The 20,302-nt window shown below is 48.5% G+C and overlaps 5 protein-coding genes across 8 annotated transcripts in view; 3 read left to right on the top strand and 2 right to left on the bottom strand.

Annotated features, from left to right (window-relative positions):
* The first annotated feature begins 1,099 nt into the window (after positions 1-1,099).
* Positions 1,100-7,496, top strand: LOC309448443 (lysophosphatidic acid receptor 6-like). Its single transcript, XM_082069957.1, has 2 exons — positions 1,100-2,174; positions 7,363-7,496. Exon 1 carries the CDS (start codon positions 1,103-1,105, stop codon positions 2,162-2,164), a length of 1,062 nt encoding a protein of 353 aa, XP_081926083.1. The 5' UTR covers positions 1,100-1,102; the 3' UTR covers positions 2,165-2,174; positions 7,363-7,496.
* On the bottom strand, positions 2,442-10,081 carry INTS11 (integrator complex subunit 11). Its single transcript, XM_082069952.1, has 17 exons — positions 9,940-10,081; positions 9,037-9,134; positions 8,719-8,792; positions 8,293-8,521; positions 8,091-8,189; positions 7,968-8,002; positions 7,159-7,297; positions 6,660-6,724; positions 5,836-6,025; positions 5,143-5,226; positions 4,858-4,947; positions 4,476-4,638; positions 4,278-4,385; positions 3,804-3,865; positions 3,520-3,662; positions 3,303-3,432; positions 2,442-2,598 (listed from the first exon to the last, which is right to left on the bottom strand). Exons 1-17 carry the CDS (start codon positions 9,965-9,967, stop codon positions 2,533-2,535), a joined length of 1,803 nt encoding a protein of 600 aa, XP_081926078.1. The 5' UTR covers positions 9,968-10,081; the 3' UTR covers positions 2,442-2,532.
* Positions 9,983-20,302, bottom strand: part of DVL1 (dishevelled segment polarity protein 1) — a 60,021-nt gene continuing 49,701 nt past the window's right edge. For 3 of the 4 annotated variants that reach the window (XM_082069947.1, XM_082069949.1, XM_082069948.1), the window contains exons 16-18: positions 14,014-14,095; positions 11,581-11,812; positions 9,983-10,116 (exon numbers count right to left, since the gene is read on the bottom strand). In XM_082069947.1, the coding sequence (XP_081926073.1) occupies positions 11,600-11,812; positions 14,014-14,095 (295 nt within the window). In that variant the 3' untranslated portion in view covers positions 9,983-10,116; positions 11,581-11,599. Of the gene's footprint in view, positions 10,117-11,580; positions 11,813-14,013; positions 14,096-14,573; positions 14,869-20,302 lie in introns of those variants that run through there. The other variant, XR_014185798.1, reaches the window with a different exon arrangement.
* Positions 11,361-13,739, top strand: CPTP (ceramide-1-phosphate transfer protein). Its single transcript, XM_082069959.1, has 2 exons — positions 11,361-11,606; positions 11,950-13,739. The coding sequence occupies exons 1-2, from the start codon at positions 11,485-11,487 to the stop codon at positions 12,470-12,472; spliced, it is 645 nt and encodes a 214-aa protein (XP_081926085.1). The 5' UTR covers positions 11,361-11,484; the 3' UTR covers positions 12,473-13,739.
* On the top strand, positions 14,159-20,115 carry TAS1R3 (taste 1 receptor member 3). The gene is made up of 6 exons (XM_082069960.1): positions 14,159-14,693; positions 15,207-15,507; positions 15,965-16,744; positions 17,022-17,225; positions 17,521-17,641; positions 17,881-20,115. The coding sequence occupies exons 1-6, from the start codon at positions 14,515-14,517 to the stop codon at positions 18,846-18,848; spliced, it is 2,553 nt and encodes an 850-aa protein (XP_081926086.1). The 5' UTR covers positions 14,159-14,514; the 3' UTR covers positions 18,849-20,115.

Here is a 20,302-nt window from a genome sequence, read left to right on the forward strand (position 1 = left end):
TCAGACTCTGCTTTTGAAATGGTAAATAAGTAAATGGTGCCTTATTCTAAGAGAAAAGTGACTTGGAAAATAGCTGGTTAGTCGTTGGCTCTGTCACTTGTTACCTCTCACAGAAAATGAGCATATTTTCGTTCACCCTGATGTACACGGGGGGTCCTGCAGTGTGGGTGGAACTGGGTAAAGACCAACTTATAACTGACTTGTAAGATACTCCACGGCACTGATTTACTATCCCCCCTTTCCACGGCTCCTGTGGTTGAGCTTAAATGGGTTTGTGTTAACGTGCTATTTGCAGAAATTCCTCGTGTGTGTCGTGGAGCTTTTACCTGGTGGTAGAACCTGGAAAAGTGAGATTTTCAGTGGCTTTTGCTCTGGCAAACCTCTGAGAACGAGGGTTGTTTCAAGTCCTGTGCTGTGTGGCGTTACAGCCGAGCCGTGCCTGGTTGTGTTGGTCTGTGTGCGCGGCCCTTTGCCCAGGTGAGCAGAGACATGTCCTTGGCCAACTTAGAGCAAAACTGGTTATTTTTCCTTTCTAGTCTCCCCGTTGTCATCTCGGGTGCTTTTGACTTCGTTAGATAAACCGCTCTTGGGAGGAAGTGTGAGCTGAGCGCTTCCTTTGGAAAGCACCCAACAACCTTTGTGTCTTTGTGTGGTCAGCGGCTCAACTCCAGGACCTTGGTGCCTGTTGTAGCTGGTTTAATTTCTCCACCGCCTTTAAGGCTTCTCTTTAAGGTGTTTGTGTTTGGCTTAGTTGCTCAGATTTATTATTATTTTTTAGATATTTGATGGAGGAAACTGCACTGCACTGCGTGTCTTTTGTGGGAGCAGGGGAATTGCCACCTCTGTTATTGCGACACTGTCACCTCGCGATGATTTTCAGGCCGGTAAATGCTCTGTCTACTGCGTGAACTTCAAATGCTCGTGTTTTAAATGATTTATTCTTTCTTTACAGCAACAGCGCTTTCCATCTGTTAATAAATACACCAAGCACAGGCTTCACCAGACTGAACTTCGCTTCAGCTCTTCCCCACTCGAGATGAAATAAACCTCCGGAGCCCACTGAGGTGAGGGCTGGTTTAAGACTTTAATCCCTGCAGGAATCATGGCAGGTGTGTCCTGCCCTGGAGGAGTCTCCAATGAGACCGTTGCCAACGCCAGTTCAGAATCCAGTTTGGACGCGGATTTCCAGTATTCCTTGTTTACTGTCATCTACAGCATCGTCTTCGTGCTGGGGCTGGTAGAAAATGTGGTGGCTCTGTACTGCCTGTCCTGCAGAGCGGAGCACACGGCTCATTCCTACGTCTACATGATCAACCTGGCGCTGGTGGACACCTTGTTCGTTTGCGTGTTGCCTTTTAAAATTCATTACCACCTGAACCGGAACAACTGGATCTTCGGGGACGTGGCTTGTAGGGTCACCGGGACTTTGTACTACATCAACATCTACCTCAGCATCGCCTTTTTCACCTGCATTTGCGTCGATCGTTACATCGCGGTGCTGCACCCCTTCACCTACATCCGCATCAGAGCCGCCCATTACGCGGCGGTGGTCGCAGCCCTCTGGGTGGTGGCTCTGAGTGTCGCGGTTCCTCTGGTCCTGGGGGGTCCTCTGCACAACAGCGGCGAGAGGAACGCGACGGCGTGTTTTGAGAACTTCCCTTCGAGCTGCTGGACTAACCGCATGGCTCCCTACAACATCCTGGCCTTGGTTTTTGGGTTCGTGATCCCGTTTTCCATCATTCTCATCAGCTACCCGCTCATCGCCAAGAGGATCTCCCAGATCAAGCGCAGCGTCCGCAAGAGGAAGGCGCTGAGCACCATCTACATCATCCTGGCCATCTGTACTTTGTGCTTTCTCCCGTATCACCTCACGCACTTGCTTCACTTTTTAATGAGAATCCGGGTCATCCAGAATAAGTCGTTTACCAGCTTGATCTACAAAATGCGGAGGGTCACCCTGGCCCTCGTGAGCGTCAACTGCTGCCTCAACCCCCTCCTGTATTATTTCACCTCCTCCAGCAAGCGCTGGAGCTTCAGCTTCAGGCTCCGGTTCAGGTCCGAAAGGGTTTACACGATCTATGACCAGAAACACAGGGAGACCTCCTATGTGTACAAACTACACCAGAGACACGGAAACAAGAAACACAGAGATGGCATCAACTGATCTACTTAAAGTAAGTACAGGTTTCATCTTTCCTACTGTTTATTTGAAAACAAACCTCAGAAACCGGTGCCTTTGATACAGTGGGTGTTACACCAAGGCAAGACCGGAGGGAAGTGTCGTATATTTTTATTAGCTGTGTATTTTTATGAGCCAACTGGGACAGTACAGGGGAGATGTATTCTCTGACAGCCCTCGGGACTCTTTAAAATGACTCCCCCAGACCGGTTTCTAATGTGAGAAGATCGCAGCTAAACAATATAGACCATCGCTGCAGTAATTGGACAAACACTGTAATCGCTTTATTAAAATAGGAAAAAACATTGACAATGTAAACAAAATAAAATGTGTGTTGGAAGCGGCACCGCTGCTCAGGCCGTGCTCTGGGGAAGCCCTTTTTTCAGCAGGGATGTGAGAAAACTGCCCAGCTCCTCGTCCTGCAGAGAACACAGAGAAACAGGATGGACCCATCTTCCACTTACCCACTGGGGCAAGAAATTCAACAGGTACCTAGAAATAGCTGAAATAATTCTTGGGTTCAGCAGAATCTGATGTTTGCAGTGTTGAAAGATGGCAGCCGGTTAGCACAAATGCATTTCTGGGTGTTCTTTCAAAATCAGGAAAGTGAAATTCTTTCTTGAAACGGTAAAGAACTATTGATATTTTTGTTCTTTGCACTTAAGACGGCATTTCCTTGCTGTAAAAGCCTTTCAAAATAGAGCCCTAGACAGAAAATGTAACAAGTGTCTAATCTCACCGCAATTGGTGTTATGAGCTTTCTGCTGGTTGGTTAACATTTACACCCAAGAAATACAGTGTAAAATACCACGCTCTGCATTGAAGTAGTGATGCAGGCAGGCGTTTAGAAGCTGGATAAAATGTGATTGTTATTAATTGTAATTGTAGTAAGTGTTGTTACTAAAGAGTCTTGAGTTCAGTTGTCCCAGAGAAAAGTGATTCACAAAAGCTCCTGTAAAACAATTTGTACTAAACCTAAAATGATAAAGGAAAGGGCAGCATCTGCCTGTTTCAAAAATGGAGTGATAAAGACTCACCGGAGCAACCACCAGGGTAGGAGAGGTTGGGACCGTGAGGAGTTAAGATCAGGGATGTTGGAAAGTGTGTTTCCGAGTGTTCCTACCTGGTAAGTCCAGGATACGAGCAGAACTTTGGTTCCTTGATCCTCTGAGTGCGCCGTGGCCTGGATAAGAATGGACTCGACTGTTATGGAGCCGTCAGGGAGATGCTGCACGGAATAATCTTTCAGGACCCTGGTAACAGAGAAGGTAAATGATTTATTTTGGATGGGCCACACACACTAAGAAGTCCAAGCTCACGTCCACCAAGAACAGACTGACCCCTTGAGGTGGTTGTAGACACGGAGCACGGTCTCGTGTTCTTTCCGCGGATCCTGGATGTGGACGCGGCAGGTGAAGCGCAGCTGATGCTCCGTGAGCCCCAGCTCCTTCAGCGCCTGCTCGGGGGAAACCAGGCGGAAGCTCTGCGGGGAACAGCACCGAGCCCTCAGACGCCAGTTCTCTGCGCCTCCTGAGGTTTGTTCCTCCGTGCAGGTTGTGTTCATCGCTGCACGAGTCCAGCAGGTAAGAGGACACCAGACAAACACAAGAACTTTTTTACTTACATTATCCTTCATCATTAAGGTGCCGTGCATCAGCTTTGGCTTCTTGGAATCTGGTAAGAGACCTAAACCAAGGGAAGAGATGACACGGTTAACAACGACATGCTCACCTTTCCCACAAGGACTGCTATCAGACTTAATAAATTGGATTTCTGGATCCCTGATGAGGTTCAGAGACTACGATTGTACATCTTTGTTCTCCCGGCTGTTAAAGTACTTGGTGCTTAAACCCCTCTCAAGCCTCTGGACACAAACCAGACCCTGCTCAGGAACACAGAACTGCCGCCTCTCTTCCCATACCACTTTAGATTTTCCTTGAATTGGGTTTATAAAAGCAATTCCAGTTTTCACAGACCAAGCCAGTCAAAGCACATGAACCATGTTTTCATCATGAACAGGCAATGAGTAGAAAGTGAGGTAGCTGCCCATGTTTGTTTTTAAACATTATTGACGATCCGTTCATTAAAAATGTGTCACCTGTTGCTGTTTCTCTCTTGAGGAGCCCCAGCGAGATGTCGACGGGAATGCTGGGGTTGGTGAAGATCGTGGTGGTCTCTCCGTTCGCGGGCATGTAGCAGTTGACATCTGCAATGGGAACAGGCGGCGTCAGGAGGAGCGTTTCTGCAGCCCCAGGCTTTGCTGCCATCCCCTCCTCGCTACCAGCGCGATACGTACGAAACTCCTGCTCGATTTTCTGTTTCAGAAACTCCATTTTCTTGGCTTCGCCGTGGACCAGGAGCACATTGCGCGGCTCAGCCTGGCGAATGAGCTGCATGATGCCCTTGGCATCGGCGTGGGCGCTGAAGGACATGTACTCCACCTGCATCTTCACCTCCAGCTGCAGGGAGCACAAAGCGCAGCTCCATGAACCCACAACCGCTTTGCCTCACTACAGCTTCTGAACACACACACACACAGACCCAAACTCCTCTGTGTTCAGTCCAAAGAAAACGTGACTTGGGCATTCTCAGTGTACGCGGTGTACTCCGGTAACAAGTACATGGTCTCTAACTACCACCTGAAGTTCCTCCCACTTGAAAATATTAATAAAACTCACTATTTGTCTTCCTTCCATTTCCAGCTTGCGCTGTCCACTCAGAATCTTGTGGCCCACGGTTCCCTGCACGCAGTAGCCGGGCATGATGACCTGAGAAGGAAACAAGGAAAATAAACAACCTCTGTATGTGTAGCACAGCTGCTGTTAACATAAAAACACAGCAGTAAAACACTGACGGAAATGTGTGCTCTCCACAGCTTCCATTCCCTGGGAAGACTGTTCTTCTGTATCAATGGCGCCGTCACATCAACACAAAGCATCACTCAAAGAAACACACTTTCTTACCATGTTCTTTTCATTCCCTGCCCATTTCCTGAAGATCTGGAGGGACTGTCCTGCGTGAAGCATCCCAGGGGTCGCAAACACAACCTAGAATTCAAAAATGCGCTAAGAACCACCACAGAAAACAGGGATTTTTTCCATTACTTAAAATACACATATCCTAAACCTGTGGAGGGTATACACTCATAAACAATAGAGCACACTTAAAACATCAAAGCTCTAATGGGGATTTTTTGCTACTTTATTTTTCCCAGCTTGTCTAATTCTCATGTAAATTAAACAAGTGTTTTAGGAAGTTGTTGTGAGCATCCACAGCAGCCAGTAACAACTTTTTGAAGGGTTTGATAGTGGTACTGTCACACTCAACAAGATTCCTTTTAGCTACTGCCTAAGAAACCACTCAGAAATAAAACCAGCAGCGAGAGCTGGTGCTGTAAAGGATCCGCCTCCTGACTTCAAATAATATACTGTAAAAATTATGGTTTCAGTCGGGTGCAGAGATATAGATACTGTGAACATGCAATCTTTATTTTTCCCTCTCTGGGCATTTTACCTTTACTGAAATGAAGATCTGTAATAGTCACATAGATAAAAGCGTTGAGATGGGATGTTGATATTAAAGGGATGTGTGGTGCGGTGAAACCAGCCCCTGACACCCCACACCTGCGCTATTTACCTCGTTTAACCCCCACCTACCATCGGTCCCGGGTTGTCTGCAAAGGCCCGATCAAACGCTTTGATGTGTTTGAATTCAAACATGTTCCTCTGCACAAACGTTTTCCGGATTTTCTGATTAGTCCAGGTGATGAAGAGCTTGTAATAATGATTGGCCTTCTCCGTCAGTCCCGTGGAAAAATAAATTGGAGCCTTCAAGTTCATTCTTTCCCTGTAGAAAGAAGCATTTGAGATACGTGTGAGGGCCTGAGTAGGATCCTGACTCAAAGTCCATAAACCTGAGTAGGTTCCAAAGATTTTCTTGTGCATATCCTGCTCCCAATGAGCTAGAAATCAGTTATTTTGATAATGCTACAACACTACGCATTAACTTACTCCAAAGTCGGTTTTGTCCAGTTCTCCTCACCCACTACAACTTCCTTCCAATACAAATATTAGCGCTAGGGGTAATAATTAAAAGCAGTATCACTTGGTATTCTAATGAACATTTCCCCACAATGCCTATACACGTTTAATACTTGTTCATCTCTCCTCCCTCTCCCATGAAAACTCTTTTACACTGTGGCAAAGATGTGATCCAATATTTTAAAGGACAATTGACTGAGGGAGGAGCAGAGAATGAATCTGGAGAGAAAGCAGTTCATTTACTGCTTAGAGTCAGGAACACTGGGAAATATATGGGAAATAAAGAAGTAATTCTGCTGTGGCCAGTATGGGCCGACATGCAGAGGAAAACTGATGAGAACACTGGTGCTAAACAGATGTGAAAGGATCACAGAAACCTGCCGGGACAACACGAGGGGGACAAGGGGAGGTGGCGCCTGCGCAGCAGACCCTGCACTCACCAGAAAGTCTCCAATAAAATGCAAAGTTCCTGGGCGCGTCCAAGGGCAAAAACTGGGATAAGAACCTGCAATTGAGGCATAATTTAGTCTGTGAAACCCAAACAGCATATAAACGGTACCGCAGTGTTATCATTTCTGAGCAAGTCCCTCAGTTCCCTCTCGCTTTCCAATTTTCCGACCTTTCCCTCTGCAGGAATGTGTTGTCTGCAGTTCGGGGATGAAAAACACTGATATTTGACAAGCACTGATCTGCTTGGCTGGGCAGCCTTGCCTTTGTGCTCCACGTTTGCAGGCTGTAAGCCGAGCACTTCCCCTCACTGGCTCATTAACTCATCGTTTGGTTTTCTTCTTGGCATAGTTTAATTGTTTGATATTCTCTTTTAAAGCGCAGAGTGAGGAATATAAAAACATCTTCAGCTTCACACGCAGCTGCCTAAGTTAATTAATAATTATAGAGCGCTACAGAGCGCACATTACTTAGATGATGAAAAGGCCGTACCTTCCCTCCTCTTTCGACAGTCTCGTGAACTTTCTTCAAGAAATCTCTTTCTCTGCAGCGTTTGGAATCTCTGATAGTTGTGGCGTAGGTGGATTCAGTTATTAATAAATCTGGGCGACACTTATCAATCCAGGCAGCACTAAAAGAAAAGGAATCTTTAAAAAGGCAATCCCACTGATAGTTTGTGGCATTTCTGATCTGCAGGTCTCAAAGACGGGTGGAAAATGTCACTGTCCCCATTTGCAGAGAGGAAAACAGGTGAACATCAGCTTGTCCAAAGCCACCAGGAGCTCTCTGGCAGCATCAGGATTCCTCTCGTTGCTTTAAATTAATCCAGCACAGAATGGAAACTACAGGCTTTGAAAAGCAATACTTCTCCAGTCTATTACTTGTTTTAAATACATTAAAATGTTATTCTAAATAGCATGAAAATTGTAAATCTCTCATATATGCTAGTAAAAATAAAATGAACATTAAAGGTTGTGATTGGCACTCTCTTAGAAAGTAAATACATTTAGAAGACACCACGACAATAAAACATTTCAAATATCTAAATCCTATTATTATGCAGTCTTAAAAACAAATTAATACAAGCATAGAGAAGATTGCATTAAGGTCTCTCTGGAAGAATCAAGGTAAATCTGTTCATTCTTGTAATTCAAAACTGCGTTATCTTTCCAGCAAAGACGCAGTTAAACGTCTGCTAACAAAGAATCAATGCTAATAAGCCCCAAGTATTAGCAGAAGCCGTGCTAAAACCTTTCTGCCAGAAATACATACAACTCGTAAAAACTCAGCTTCCTACTTACCCTAAATGTCTGTCTGGAGTCATGTTATAATCACCCTGATGGAAGAAGAGAAACCCATTAATATTCCCAGGGTGACGGGACAGGCCATTAAAAGGAGTATCTATACATCTTGTGAGTACTCACGGTGTACACGACTGACTCGCAGCCAACCTTGATCTGGAACATGGCTGCTCCAAGCACGTGGCCGGCGTAGTACGCCTTGATCTCCAGCTCCTCATCTACCTGCACAAACAGTGCAAACACTTAATAAAAATAACAAAATTCCTCTGCTTTCCACAGCAATGCAGCTGCTCCGATCGCAGAGCGTGCAGGAACGACCGCTTACCTGAACTGTCTGGTGAAGATGCACAGCAACCACTTTTTTCATGCAGTCTTTAATCATTTGGGAAGTGAAGAAGTTGATTTCTCCTTTTTTATCCACGGTGATTTTCCTGTAGTCCTCCAGGAGGATGGGGCAGATGGCCTTGGTGGGGTGCGTCATGTAAATGGGCCCGTCGTAACCCACCATCTCGCTGAAATACGGTAACGCTCCACAATGGTCCAAGTGAAAGTGGCTGCAAAGACACAAAGGATACAAGAGACACTGCATGGGGATTTAGCTTGCCTGGTTCTCAGATCTTGCTTTTTAAAGCACTGTATGACATAGAGGAACTTGACAAAATATAAATGATGGACTTAAAATATGTTTGGGTTGCAAGGGACAGTTTACAAAGCTTTCCCGTGTCCCGTGTGAGCTCTGAAGGGTCCTCACCTGATGATCACGCAGTCTAGAAAGTCGGTCAGCCTCCCATTCTGAGTGATGTACGAAAAGTCAGGGAAGCGTCTCTGCAGAGACACGAAACAACAAAGCCAATTAATATAATATTATGTTACTAATCCAACAAAACAATGGCATGAACAACCAGAAACACTGGAAATGCGCTGTGATGCGTCTCAAGGCACTCTGCGATAATGCAGTGGACCACAGCAGGGTCGGCAACGCGGCAGGAGCTGCTGGCAACACCATCACGGTTACGTGCAGGAGTCCGGCACCTCTACGCAACATTCAGGTGTCTCCGCTGTTACTCACGTCATCGTTGTAGCCCATGTGCATCCCGCAGTCCAGCATCACGTTCTTCCCGGCGATGGACACGAGGATGCAGCTGCGTCCCACATCCTGGCCAGCCCCTGGGCGCAAGAAAAAGACAGACAAGTAAGACATCTCTGTGAGTATTTACAATCTGTAAAAACGAAGCATTTAAAGGTCCGTGCAACCTCCCGAGCCCTTTTCTGATGCAGGACAAGGCTACATCCTTTCTTCCAAACAAGATCTGTTAGAGGGTAAGGAAATGTGAAGCACCCCAGCCCTGAGCTCAGGATGGGGCCTCCAGCTGCAGAACCACAGTAAGTGCCCAAACCCACAACAGGTCAGACACAGGACACATGTTCTCCGCCCGCTGCGGCGCAATCGCACCTGCACAGGTTCAAGTAAGAGCAAAATAATCTCTTATCTGGAAAAAATAGCATGGAAGTTCCCAGGTTCTCTGCCTCTCAGTGAAAGCACAGACCTTCATTAAGCTCTAATTAAGTCCACTCTGAGACAGACAACTATCCATTGAGATAAAGCAGTTCTGCTCAGCACAGCCTCTGCCATCTCAGGACACAAATGCATCTCTGTGGAACTCATTTAAAAAAAACACAAAAAAGAAAAACTTGCTTCCTTTAGATCTTCAGCACCGTTAAGTGAACTAATACTACAATATGATACTATAATGCTTTTACCAGTAACTATTAATGAATCCCATAATCAAAATAGAGCTGTCAGACTGTTCAAGTCTTACTTGCTTGACAGACAAGAGGACAGTGACAAACTGAAAAGAACCAGGTCAGGGTGCTGCACAAACGTAACACATATTGCAGTATATTACTCTGAATTCTAAATTCTACAGCTTTTCACTGTTTATAGTTCAGGACGATTTTAGATTGGACTTACCCAAGGGGGTGACTTTTATTTCAGGCATTTTAACAAACTCTAAATCTCAAACTGCATGGGAAATTATTCCAGAACCAGTCCAACGGGGGCCAAAAGAAGCGCAGATTGCGCCGTTTTCACACCCGCCATTCCAACTGTGTTTCAGCCAGAAGACTCAAGCAGAGGCCCAACTTCTTCCTAGAGGGAACACAGCCAGAAAACACAAGTCAGGGGATAAAAACTCCTGGAAGTTCAGGTCTGTTTGCCTCCAATAGTCACCATCACTGATACCTGTATTTCTAATTATTAAATTGCATTATAAGGAATCATAGAACTCATAGTTTAGGAGGATATTAAGGTAGGAACCTTTAAAGATCAACCAACCTTATAACCATACAATCTTTGTGCTTGGCAATCACACCCTATTCTTAAAATTGACGTAAAGTTACAACATATTCTTTTAAAACAGGTAACTGAGAAGTAACTGAGAAACATGCGGATGTTACTTAGCACTGCGTAAACAGCCAGCTTGTATTAGAATAGGCAGGGAATACCTTAATGATTGTCAAGAATTGTAACGAATATAGATTTCTCTGTCAATATAAGCCACGTATGACCAACTGGTGAGTGGGGGGACCTGCGGAGGGACACCCTCAGTGCTAAATAAGAAATGCTACTTTAAAAACATTAAAACGTAGGTTTACGAGTCTGTTACTTTGCCGATTTTATGGTATCATCACCACTGCAGCCTAGGCCAGCCCGCAGGTGGGAAGGCAGGGGAGGAAAGCGCTCCTGCGCCCCGGTGTTTGTTTATTCAGAGTAGCCACAACACCCATGTCCAGGTCTGACCCCTCAGGGAATCACAGAATCCCAGAATGTCAGGGGTTGAAGGGCCCTGGAAAGCTCACCCAGTGCAATCCCCCCATGGAGCAGGAACACCCAGCTGAGGTTACACAGGAAGGTGTCCAGGCGGGTTGGAATGTCTGCACAGAAGGAGACTCCACAACCCCCTGGGCAGCCTGGGCCAGGCTCTGCCACCCTCACCATGAAGAAGTTTCTTCTCAAATTTAAGTGGAACTTCTTGTGTTGCAGTTTGCACCCATTGCCCCTTGTCCTATCACTGGTTGTCACCGAGAAGAGCCTGGCTCCATCCTCCTGACACTCCCCCTTTAGATATTTAGAAACACTGAGGTCACCCCCCAGTCTCCTCCAAGCTCAACAGCCCCAGCTCCCTCAGCCTTTCCTCACAGGGAAACCTGCGTGTGGCGCACACAGGCCCAGAGGCCCCGGCCCGGCGCTCCCGACAGCCCTCAGCCCCCACGGCCCCACAAGCCGCAGCAGAGCGCACACCCCGCCCCGCTCACACCCCCAGGCCCCGGCCCCGCGAACCCCGGCCCGCTCCCCGCTCCGGCCGCCATCGCTCTCACCGCCTCGTCCCCGGCTCCTCAGAACGGCCCGCCCGGGCGGGGCCGCCGCGGATTGGTGGAGCCGCGGGTCACGTGAGCGAGGCCCGCAGCGGATTGGCGGAGGCGCGGGTCACGTGAGGCGGTCGGGGGGTGCGCTGGCATGGCGGGCGCTGCGGGCGCGTTCAGCCTGCGGGAGGTTCTCGCCGCGTTCCAGACGTGCGTGTCCGAGCGGCGGGAGGTGCTGCTGGGGCCGTACCTGAGCGGCTGGCGGGGGCTCATCCGGTGAGTGCTGCGCTGCCGCTGACCCCAGAGGAGGTGGCAGCACGGAGGGTGGTGGCCGCTTCTCCCAAGTAGCAAGTGACAGGATCAGAGGAAACGGCCTCAAGTTGCGCCAGGGGAGGTTGAGGTTGGATATCAGGAAAAGTTCTTCCCCAAAGGGCTGTTGGGCATTGGAACAGGCTGCCCAGGGCAGTGCTGGAGTCACCGTCCTGCAGGGGTTGAACAGACATTGAGACGAGGTTCTCAGGACATGTGGCAGTGCCAGGGTGGGTTATGGCTGGACTCGATCTTGAGGGGCTTTTCCAACCGACACGATTCTGTGATTCTGTGTCTCCCCCCCCGGCAGGTTCCTGCACAGCCTGGGCACCATCTTCTCCTTCATCACCAAGGACGCGGTGGCCAAGGTGCAGATCATGGAGGGCTACAGCGGCGGGGAGCAGCGGGAGCGGTACGCCTCGCTGCAGGCCATGGTGGAGTACGAGCTGGCCAACGGGCTGGTGGACGTGCAGAAGCGCGGGGGACACCCCGAGTCCGGCTGCCGGACCGTCCTGCGGCTGCACCGGGCCCTGCGCTGGCTGCAGCTCTTCCTGGAGGGGCTGCGCACCGCCGGGGAGGACGCCCGCACCTCCACCATCTGCACCGACTCCTACAACGCGTCCCTGGCCGCCTACCACCCCTGGGTCATTCGCAAGGCGGCCACGGTGGCGTTCTGCACGCTGCCGTCCCGCAACGCCTTCCTGGAGGTGATGAACGTGGGCACGGCCGAGGAGGCCGTGGCCATGCTGGGGGAGGCTCTACCGCACATCAGCGACGTCTACGACATCACCCAGGAGCTCTTTGCCCAGCACGACCTGCTCAACCTCCCGTGACGGGAGGGACGGGGCAGAGCCGCGCCACGTTCTGAGAGATGGAGGGCGAAGCGGGTGAAAACCGTGTGTTTTCACAAACGCACAAGTGTCTGGTTCTCTGTCTCTGGTCACTCTGTCCCTTTCCTTTTCCAGGATGCAGTTGGCAAAGCTACTCAGGTTGCCTCACTTTACAACAGAGAAAAAAAAAGCACCTTTTTTTTTTTTAATAGGTATCTATATATGTATAATTGTGTGTCCGTGGAGCCCCGGCTCTACAATAAGAAAAACACATTCTTTATCATGCTTAAGGGATTTCTTTTCTCCTAGATTCACCTTCAGCTATCAGCTAGGCTGGGAGTAGGAGGTTTTGGGTTCACTTTTAAGCCAAACTCTGCAACTTCAGCAGGTTTTGTGCATTTACACCATTAGGACCTTGCGGGACAGCGCAACTTTCAGCTGTGGTGCCTGAACACGTTTACACGACACATGAGCTCACTTTGCCACTTTTGTTTACAAGCTGTTCCCTTGATTAGATCTGGGAGGGGTTTCCCTCCATTATGCTTTAACCTGGAAAATATAATCATGAGTAATGTGTATCTGAAAGCTCTTTTTCTTGTGGTCACACACTTATCTGATGATTGCTGCTAATTCTGTGTCCCCTGGGATTAAAGAAGGAAAGGGTGACATATGTTGTTACTGTAAGACACCAATTTCCTTTGTGTTCCGTTAAGCAGGACCTTCTTTCTTTGTCGCTTCCTGTTAATCTCTATTTTATCCCTCTTGGGATGTGGAACAGTTTTTAGCATGTTCTGTAAAACACTAAATATCCAGCTAAGGCTGCAGGCTGGACCTGACCTGTTCTTCTGCCAAGCTTCTACATCGTGTTCACGAGGTTTATTTTAAATGTATGTGTCAAATGCCTACAAAAATGTCTTCTCTCTCTGGGGAGAAAGCTGAACTTGCACTGTCACTATTTTACCAGGCTTATTTATGACTTCTATTGCAAATGACTGTATGTTATAGACAGTATGTATATATATATATATATATACACACACCAAAGTATGTAAAATGGAATTTACTTAGCTCTTTGAAAGCCGAAAAAGCACTACATTGTTAGCTGAGGATGACATGAATATTTGGAGAGAGAGGGAGAATCCCACAGGCTGGAACATGTTCTGATTGTATCTCAGGCAGTTTGGCCTCACGTAACACTAAATTATTCAGGAAATCACTATTACCTCATGGAGGTTAAACTAACTGGACATTAAATTATGTGAATAACATGCTTCTGAGGAGTAAATGCGTGTTTTCTTTGTGGTGCTTGGGGGAACATATTCCTCTTATGAGACAATGTCAAAAAGGAACTTGATTTTTGCCATTCAAACCAGAGAGAAAAAATGCAAACCATGCTGCAACTGAAACTACTATCCTGTGGAAATTGTACCTAAACCAAAGCTTTTAAACTAAAGATAACATTATAGCTCAGTGTGAGAAGAATTTAGATCAGGCAGTAACAACTTGCCACGAATCGCCGTGTAGCTGAGGAATAAATCACTGACCTTGCGATCCAGGAACAGCCCCAGCCAGACAAGTTCTCGCGATGCCCCGGGGCAGATCTGGTTATCGCCACGATGCGGTGACCTTGAATTTAAAACAAAATAGAAATTACTGCTGTGTAGGTCTCTAACCACTACCCTTTAGTCCAGGCACGTCAACGTATTATTCTGGAGCTCGTTTCAAAATCAAGTGTGGCGTTCTTTCAGTGCAGGCCACGTCCAGGTCACTCTGCTCGAGCGAAGGCTGCTCGCTGAGTACAGAAACCAGGATTAGACCCGTGGTTTGCAACCGCACACACTCACAGCCTGTTGTATTTGACTGTTGCCCGCTGAGCACAGAGTTACACATTTAATGCATTTTCCTAAACAAATTATTCCCCATTATTTTAATCTTTCCAAGTTGTATTTAAAGAGAATGGATGAGGCTGGATCCCCTGCCCCTGGTTCCTCTCCCACACTTGTTTGGAGGTTTCTTTGAACTGTTTTCTCCAAAACAGAGAAATAATGGTCCACGACCTGCTGCTGTGCTTGAGCTTTGCTTACGCGGCGGCGCTCAAACCCACCTGCCTGTCGGCCCAGTTCCGAAAGCCAGGGGATTATATCCTGGGGGGCTTGTTCCCGTTTGGAATGGACGCGGGAAACCTGACGGCACGATCCGAGCCCATGTCAGTGGCGTGTGAAAGGTAAGAGGAACGTTCGGTTCCTTAGTACGTGTTGAATTGATTCACTTGGGCTGGGCAGAGGAAGGAAAAGTGGGTCCTGACGGCAGCTGAGGGTCTCACAGGTGAATGTTAAAGGTGAGATGGAAACAAGGACGAGCTCTGAGGTGCTGGTGAGCTGCACCGTCCCCTTATCACCCTGAAATGGAAAATATCTTTGTGTTCTTACCACTACGTAGTAAAACTTCAGATGCAGCTGACCCCATTTTGATGGGAGTACACCTCTGTTTGTTCTGCTGTGATGCACAGAGGATAGATTTGCTGACAGGCAAGATTAATTAGATTTGAAAGGTGCTCAGAGCCTCTCTACTCGCAGCACAAAATGTACAAAGGCCATGAGCACACGGATGCTCTGCTGACAGTGCCACGCACGTCTGGCTTGGCAACGGATGCTAAAACGTTCGAGAATATGAAATAAGCCGATTCCCATTGTAACAGCACCGACAGACCACGTAATTCCGCCTCCTCTTACCGCAGGTTGTTTGCGGAAGGGCTGATATGGGCTCTCGGGATGAAGTTCGCTATTGATCAGATCAACAACTCCACGTCGCTGCTCCCGGGAGTGACGCTGGGCTACGACATGTGGGACACCTGCTCCGAGCCGCTGGTGGCCCTGCAGCCCGCTTTGCTATTTCTGACCCAAAACGGCACAACGGGCATCGGCGTCCTCTGCAACTACACCGACTACCAGCCGCGCGTCACCGCGGTCATCGGGCCACGCAGCTCAGATCTCTGCCTCCTAACAGCCAAACTGTTCAGCTCCTTCTTGATCCCACAGGTAAAGAAAGTCTCCAGAGAAGCAAGAATTCTTTTTGGCGAGGGACGGGTTTGGATCAACACTGTCTATGCTTCAGGTCTTAGAACCAGGACTGTTAAAGCGCAGAGTCCAGTCTTTCCTCTGCCATGTTTTCTGGGGGATCTCAGGCAGGTCATTAAACTCCCCTCTGGAATACACTGAGTGTCCAACCTCCCGGAGAGCAGAGGGGTAACGCAGGCTCCCTGTGACCCACGTGAAACGGGAATAACAGCTGGGAGGATCCCAGGAAAACACACCTGTGACTAAGTACTCAGTTACCACAATAGAGAGGTGTAATGGTCAGGAAAATTTAGCCCTGAGCTAAACTTACTGAACCTTGGGACACAGCCGAGACTGAGCAAAGAAGGTGGAGAGTGATCTGGCCCATGAACACTTCCCTTGACTTTACTCTTCGCTTTCTCTCTCCTCTGGCTCGCAGGTCAGCTACGGAGCCAGCAGCGAGAGGCTCAGCAATATGGGGTTGTTCCCGTCCTTCTACCGCACCGTCCCCAGCGATAAGAGCTTGGTGGAAGCCGTGGTCCTGCTGCTGAACGAGTTTGGATGGAACTGGGTCGGCAGCATCGGGAGCGACAACGAGTACGGCCGAGGAGCCCATGGGCTCTTCGTAAGCGCAGCTGGAAATCACAACATCTGCGTCGCGTTTGAGGGGCTCATTCCTACAGACCTTGCAGACCCCAACGCCCAAAAGCAACTGGAAGATACCATTAAGACAATTAACAAGAGCGAAGTCAACATCATTGTCCTTTTTGCCTTTAGCCAGGCAGCCCAGGCCCTGCTGGAACACAGCATCAGGATGGGACTGAGCGAGAAAGTCTGGATTGGCACCGAAACCTGGCTATTGTCTGACATACCCGCCTCCATCCCAAACATTCAGAGCATTGGCACAGTTTTGGGCTTTATTATGAAAGCAGGCACAGTCCCCGGCTTCCAGAAATACGTCGCCGACCTCTTTACCTCCGTTCAGCAGGACGAATTTTGCCAGGAGTCGCGCGAATCCAACCGCCTCGTGAACCCCGACGGGACGGACACACGTTGCAAACAGTGCGACCGCGCCTCGCTGGCCGACGTCTCGCCCGCGCTGAGCCGCTCGCGCATACAGCCGGTTTACGCCGCGGTTCACAGCGTGGCGGCCGCGCTGCACCGCGCGCTGGGCTGCGCCCGCCCCCCGTGTCCCCGGGCACCCCGCAGACCTTGGCAGGTGAGGAAAGATCAGGGGAAAATACCAGCAATTTTTGGCCCAATCTCTACGTTCTGCACACATACCCCTCTGCAGGGCTGTGTTCTGGCTCCTGCTAATTGGGCTTGGAACAATAGAGCGGAAGATAATAGAGCCAGAAGGCTGCTCGCGGCAATTTTAGACCACGTAAGGGACAACTGATTTCAGCCAGAAATGAGCTTGCTGCATTAGCTTACAGCTCCCAAGCAGGAACATCAACTGTACTGATATTTACTGTCAATTTGCCTTTTCTCCTCAGCTGCTGCACTTCATGAACAGCTTCCCGTTCGAGGTGAACGGCCAGAGATTCAGGTTTGATCAATCCCACAGCATCAACACCGGCTACAAGCTGATATTCTGGTCCTGGAAAAACGGCACGCTGACCTATCAGCCTGTAGGTGACTATGGAGATTCCTTGTACATCAACAAGTCCCAGATCCGGTTTCACACCACTGATCAAAAGGTAAAGACAGTGGGCAAAGGCATAAATGATCACAAAATGCAGTAAAGTTATTTGCAGCCTCAGCAGGACTCGTGAGGAGCTCCGAGCATCACGCTGCTCCTGCAAGGTTTGTGTGGGACCCACTTCTTGCTCCTCTGCAAATATTTAATCCATCTGCACTGTGCAACACTAGACAAAGGTATTTCCAGCACTGGCTGAGCCTCAGACACAGGTGGGATCCCAGCACAACCAATTTCTATTAGTTTGTCTGGTGATAAGGTGCGTCTGGCTGATGTTCATTCTTCCTTTTGCCCAGGAGCCAACATCGGAGTGTTTCAGACATTGTGAACCGGGACAAGTCAGACAATTAAAAGGGTCCCAGCTCTGCTGCTATGACTGTACAGATTGTCCAGAAAACACCTTCTGGAGCACTGAAGGTGAGGTCTGAGAAACCCAGTGGATTTAACTGTCTGTATTGTGTCTGTCTACCGGTCGAGCTCGCAGAGCTGAGAGCGCACAAGGACAAGACGTAAGTTTTATCTCAAGGAGTAGGAGAGAGGGGTATGATGGAATTCTGGGATGTTTTGATGATCCTTCTTGGGGAAGGGCAAGAGTTGAGAGATGTGCGGCTCCGTTGGGACAGGGCGGTGACGGTGTCCTCGCTGCTCCCCCGCAGACAGCTCCAGCTGCTCCCGCTGCCCGCAGCACCAGTGGGCGCCCGCCCGCAGCACACGCTGCCGCGACCGCGGCCGCAGGTACCTGTTCTGGAACGAGCCGCTGACCGTCGCGCTGCTGCTGCTGATGTCCCTGAGCGCCTCCCTGAGCGGTGGGGCAGCCGCGCTCTTCTACAAGAACCTCGACACCCCCCTCGTGCAGGTTTCAGGGGGCAAACGGAGCCTCTTTGCCTTGTTCTCGCTCCTGCTGCTGTCTCTCAGCTGCTGCCTCTACATAGGGAAGCCCAGTGACCAGCTTTGCGCGATCCAGCAGATGGTCTACGCCCTCTGCCTCAATGGTTGCTTCTCCACCTTCTTCATCAAGTCCCTGGAGATCGCGCTGGTGACGGAATTCCCTCGCTGTGCCCCCACCTTCTTGCGCTGGGTGACCCAGCGCCGGGCCTGGCTCCTCGTTGCCTTGTGCCTCCTCACCCAGGGCTTGTTCTGCTTCTTCTACCTTCGCTTGGGACCCGACTATTCTGCGTCCGACTACGTGTCCCTGCCCACGGAGGTGCTGCTGGTGTGTCACACGCGGTCCTGGGTCGCCTTCGCCCTCCTGCACGGCTACAACGGCTGCCTGGCCCTGGTCTGTCTGCTCTGCACCTTCATGGTCCAGACGGTGGGTAAGACGTACAACATCGCCAGGGGCATCACATTCGCCGTCCTCAGCTATTTCGTCATCTGGATCTTCTTCGTCGCTTTTTTCGCCACGCTGAAGACGGTCCTCAGGTCTGTTACCCAGATCGGGACCGTTTTGACAACCAGTCTGGGGATCTTGGGGACCTACTACATCCCTAAATGCTACATCATCTTGTTTAAGCCTGATCTGAACACAGTGGATTATTTCCAGAATTCCATCAAGGAGGAGCCAGAGAAGGACTCTCAACAAACAGACAATAAACCAGATCCACTGTCACCTGCTCCTCAGTAGAAGCTGCCTGTATTTAAATGATATAATTCTGTTTATGATGACTCTATAAGCTACAGTCCCAGGCACAATCCCCAAACGTCGCCTTGTCCTGTGACCTGAGTGCTAAGACCAGAATTTTTAAGCTGCAAAAGCACAGGGCTAAAGCAAAATGCTCCCAGCCACCCGTCCTTTCTGTAGTTAACCACCCATTTCAGCACCCAAAAGAGTTTTCAAATATATTCAACAGCACAGGATCAATAACTTGAAAAGCAGAGGGAATCACCTGAAAAGGTGTGAGATTATAGAACACAACTAGAAATCCTGGTGATTAACTAATGATACTTTTCTCTTGACTTCTTTGTCACAAAATCCACATCCACCCCAGTATGTAAAGGCAGCTGTCTGCATGATATAAAGAGCACATTACCCATTCAAATTTCGATTCGCTCATTTGTGTTTCATTAACATGCGTTTGCAAAGAACATGGAAATGAGGGCAAGACGCACGGAAGTGAATAATGTGCAAATCACAATAACCCAAAGTCACAGCAAAAAGCTCCTCTCGCCTCGAAAAACCACACGAAGATCCCCAGAGAGAAACAATCTCATCTGCAAAGGGCACAGAACACCCTGCATTCATACACACAACTGGATCCAGTGCTTTCTAACCAATGCCATCTTACTTATCCTTTCATAAACCCGGTAAAAGTACAATTGGACTCTGATACAACTGCCAAAATACTAGTTTTATGTTACTGAAATTAAGCAAATAGCCAAGAACAAATAGTACCCCAAAGTGAAAACTTCCCCATCGTTTCACATTCCAATCTAACGGTACCAAGTAACTATCGTTATAGCACTAAGACATTTTCTTTCCCCCACTCACTGTGCCAAAAAACTCTATTGCTATTTCATTCCTCATATAAAAGTTTCTCCATCTGTCCACTACATGGTATTGGAAGTTAACTCATCAATTCAGCTCAAAGAATTTGCAAATTAATCTAAAGCAGTGAATATTTAAAACCAAAAAGGCTTTTGCTGCATTGCAGACCCAACTGTCCCACATTTCTGGGGTACCTGCAAATTAAATTCTCCTGGCGTACTTGAGGAAAAATGTGAAAATGTGGCCAAAGTGTGATTACAGACAATAAAAACTGACCTGAAGACTGAACTTCTTGTTTCCAGAGCCTGCAGCAAGTCCTTGGGAACACTTGTTGCGCCTGAGATCTCAGCAGTAAATCCTCCTTTCCATGCTGCCATTTCATAGCAGAGAAGCCTTAAAGCAACTTTCACTCATCATTCCAAAAATAGAGAAGGACAAATTAAATTTATCTCTATTGCTTCTCTTTGTGGCAGCAAAGTTAGAGCCACAATACACTGATGTTTCTTGCTTTAGGAGGGAAGCACAGGGTGGGATGGAAAAGGGAGAAAAGAGGGGAAAAGCAGCTGGTTAAAGGGCTCAACCTGCTCCAGTCA

Source organism: Streptopelia decaocto (genome assembly GCF_964273445.1).
Source record: "Streptopelia decaocto genome assembly, chromosome: 20".
Classification (NCBI taxonomy): Eukaryota; Metazoa; Chordata; class Aves; order Columbiformes; family Columbidae; genus Streptopelia; species Streptopelia decaocto.

Coding starts and splice junctions, on each gene's coding strand:
- CPTP (XM_082069959.1), top strand. CDS start 11,485: ATGGCGGGCGCTGCGGGCGCGTTCAGCCTGCGGGAGGTTCTCGCCGCG. Junction 11,607..11,949: donor GGCTGGCGGGGGCTCATCCG/GTGAGTGCTGCG, acceptor CCCCCCCGGCAG/GTTCCTGCACAGCCTGGGCA.
- INTS11 (XM_082069952.1), bottom strand. CDS start 9,967: ATGCCTGAAATAAAAGTCACCCCCTTGG. Junction 8,190..8,292: donor ATCTTCACCAGACAGTTCAG/GTAAGCGGTCGT, acceptor CTGTTTGTGCAG/GTAGATGAGGAGCTGGAGAT. Junction 3,433..3,519: donor GTCTACAACCACCTCAAGGG/GTCAGTCTGTTC, acceptor CTCTGTTACCAG/GGTCCTGAAAGATTATTCCG.
- LOC309448443 (XM_082069957.1), top strand. CDS start 1,103: ATGGCAGGTGTGTCCTGCCCTGGAGGAGTCTCCAATGAGACCGTTGCC.
- TAS1R3 (XM_082069960.1), top strand. CDS start 14,515: ATGGTCCACGACCTGCTGCTGTGCTTGAGCTTTGCTTACGCGGCGGCG. Junction 14,694..15,206: donor ATGTCAGTGGCGTGTGAAAG/GTAAGAGGAACG, acceptor CTCTTACCGCAG/GTTGTTTGCGGAAGGGCTGA. Junction 16,745..17,021: donor CACCCCGCAGACCTTGGCAG/GTGAGGAAAGAT, acceptor TTTTCTCCTCAG/CTGCTGCACTTCATGAACAG.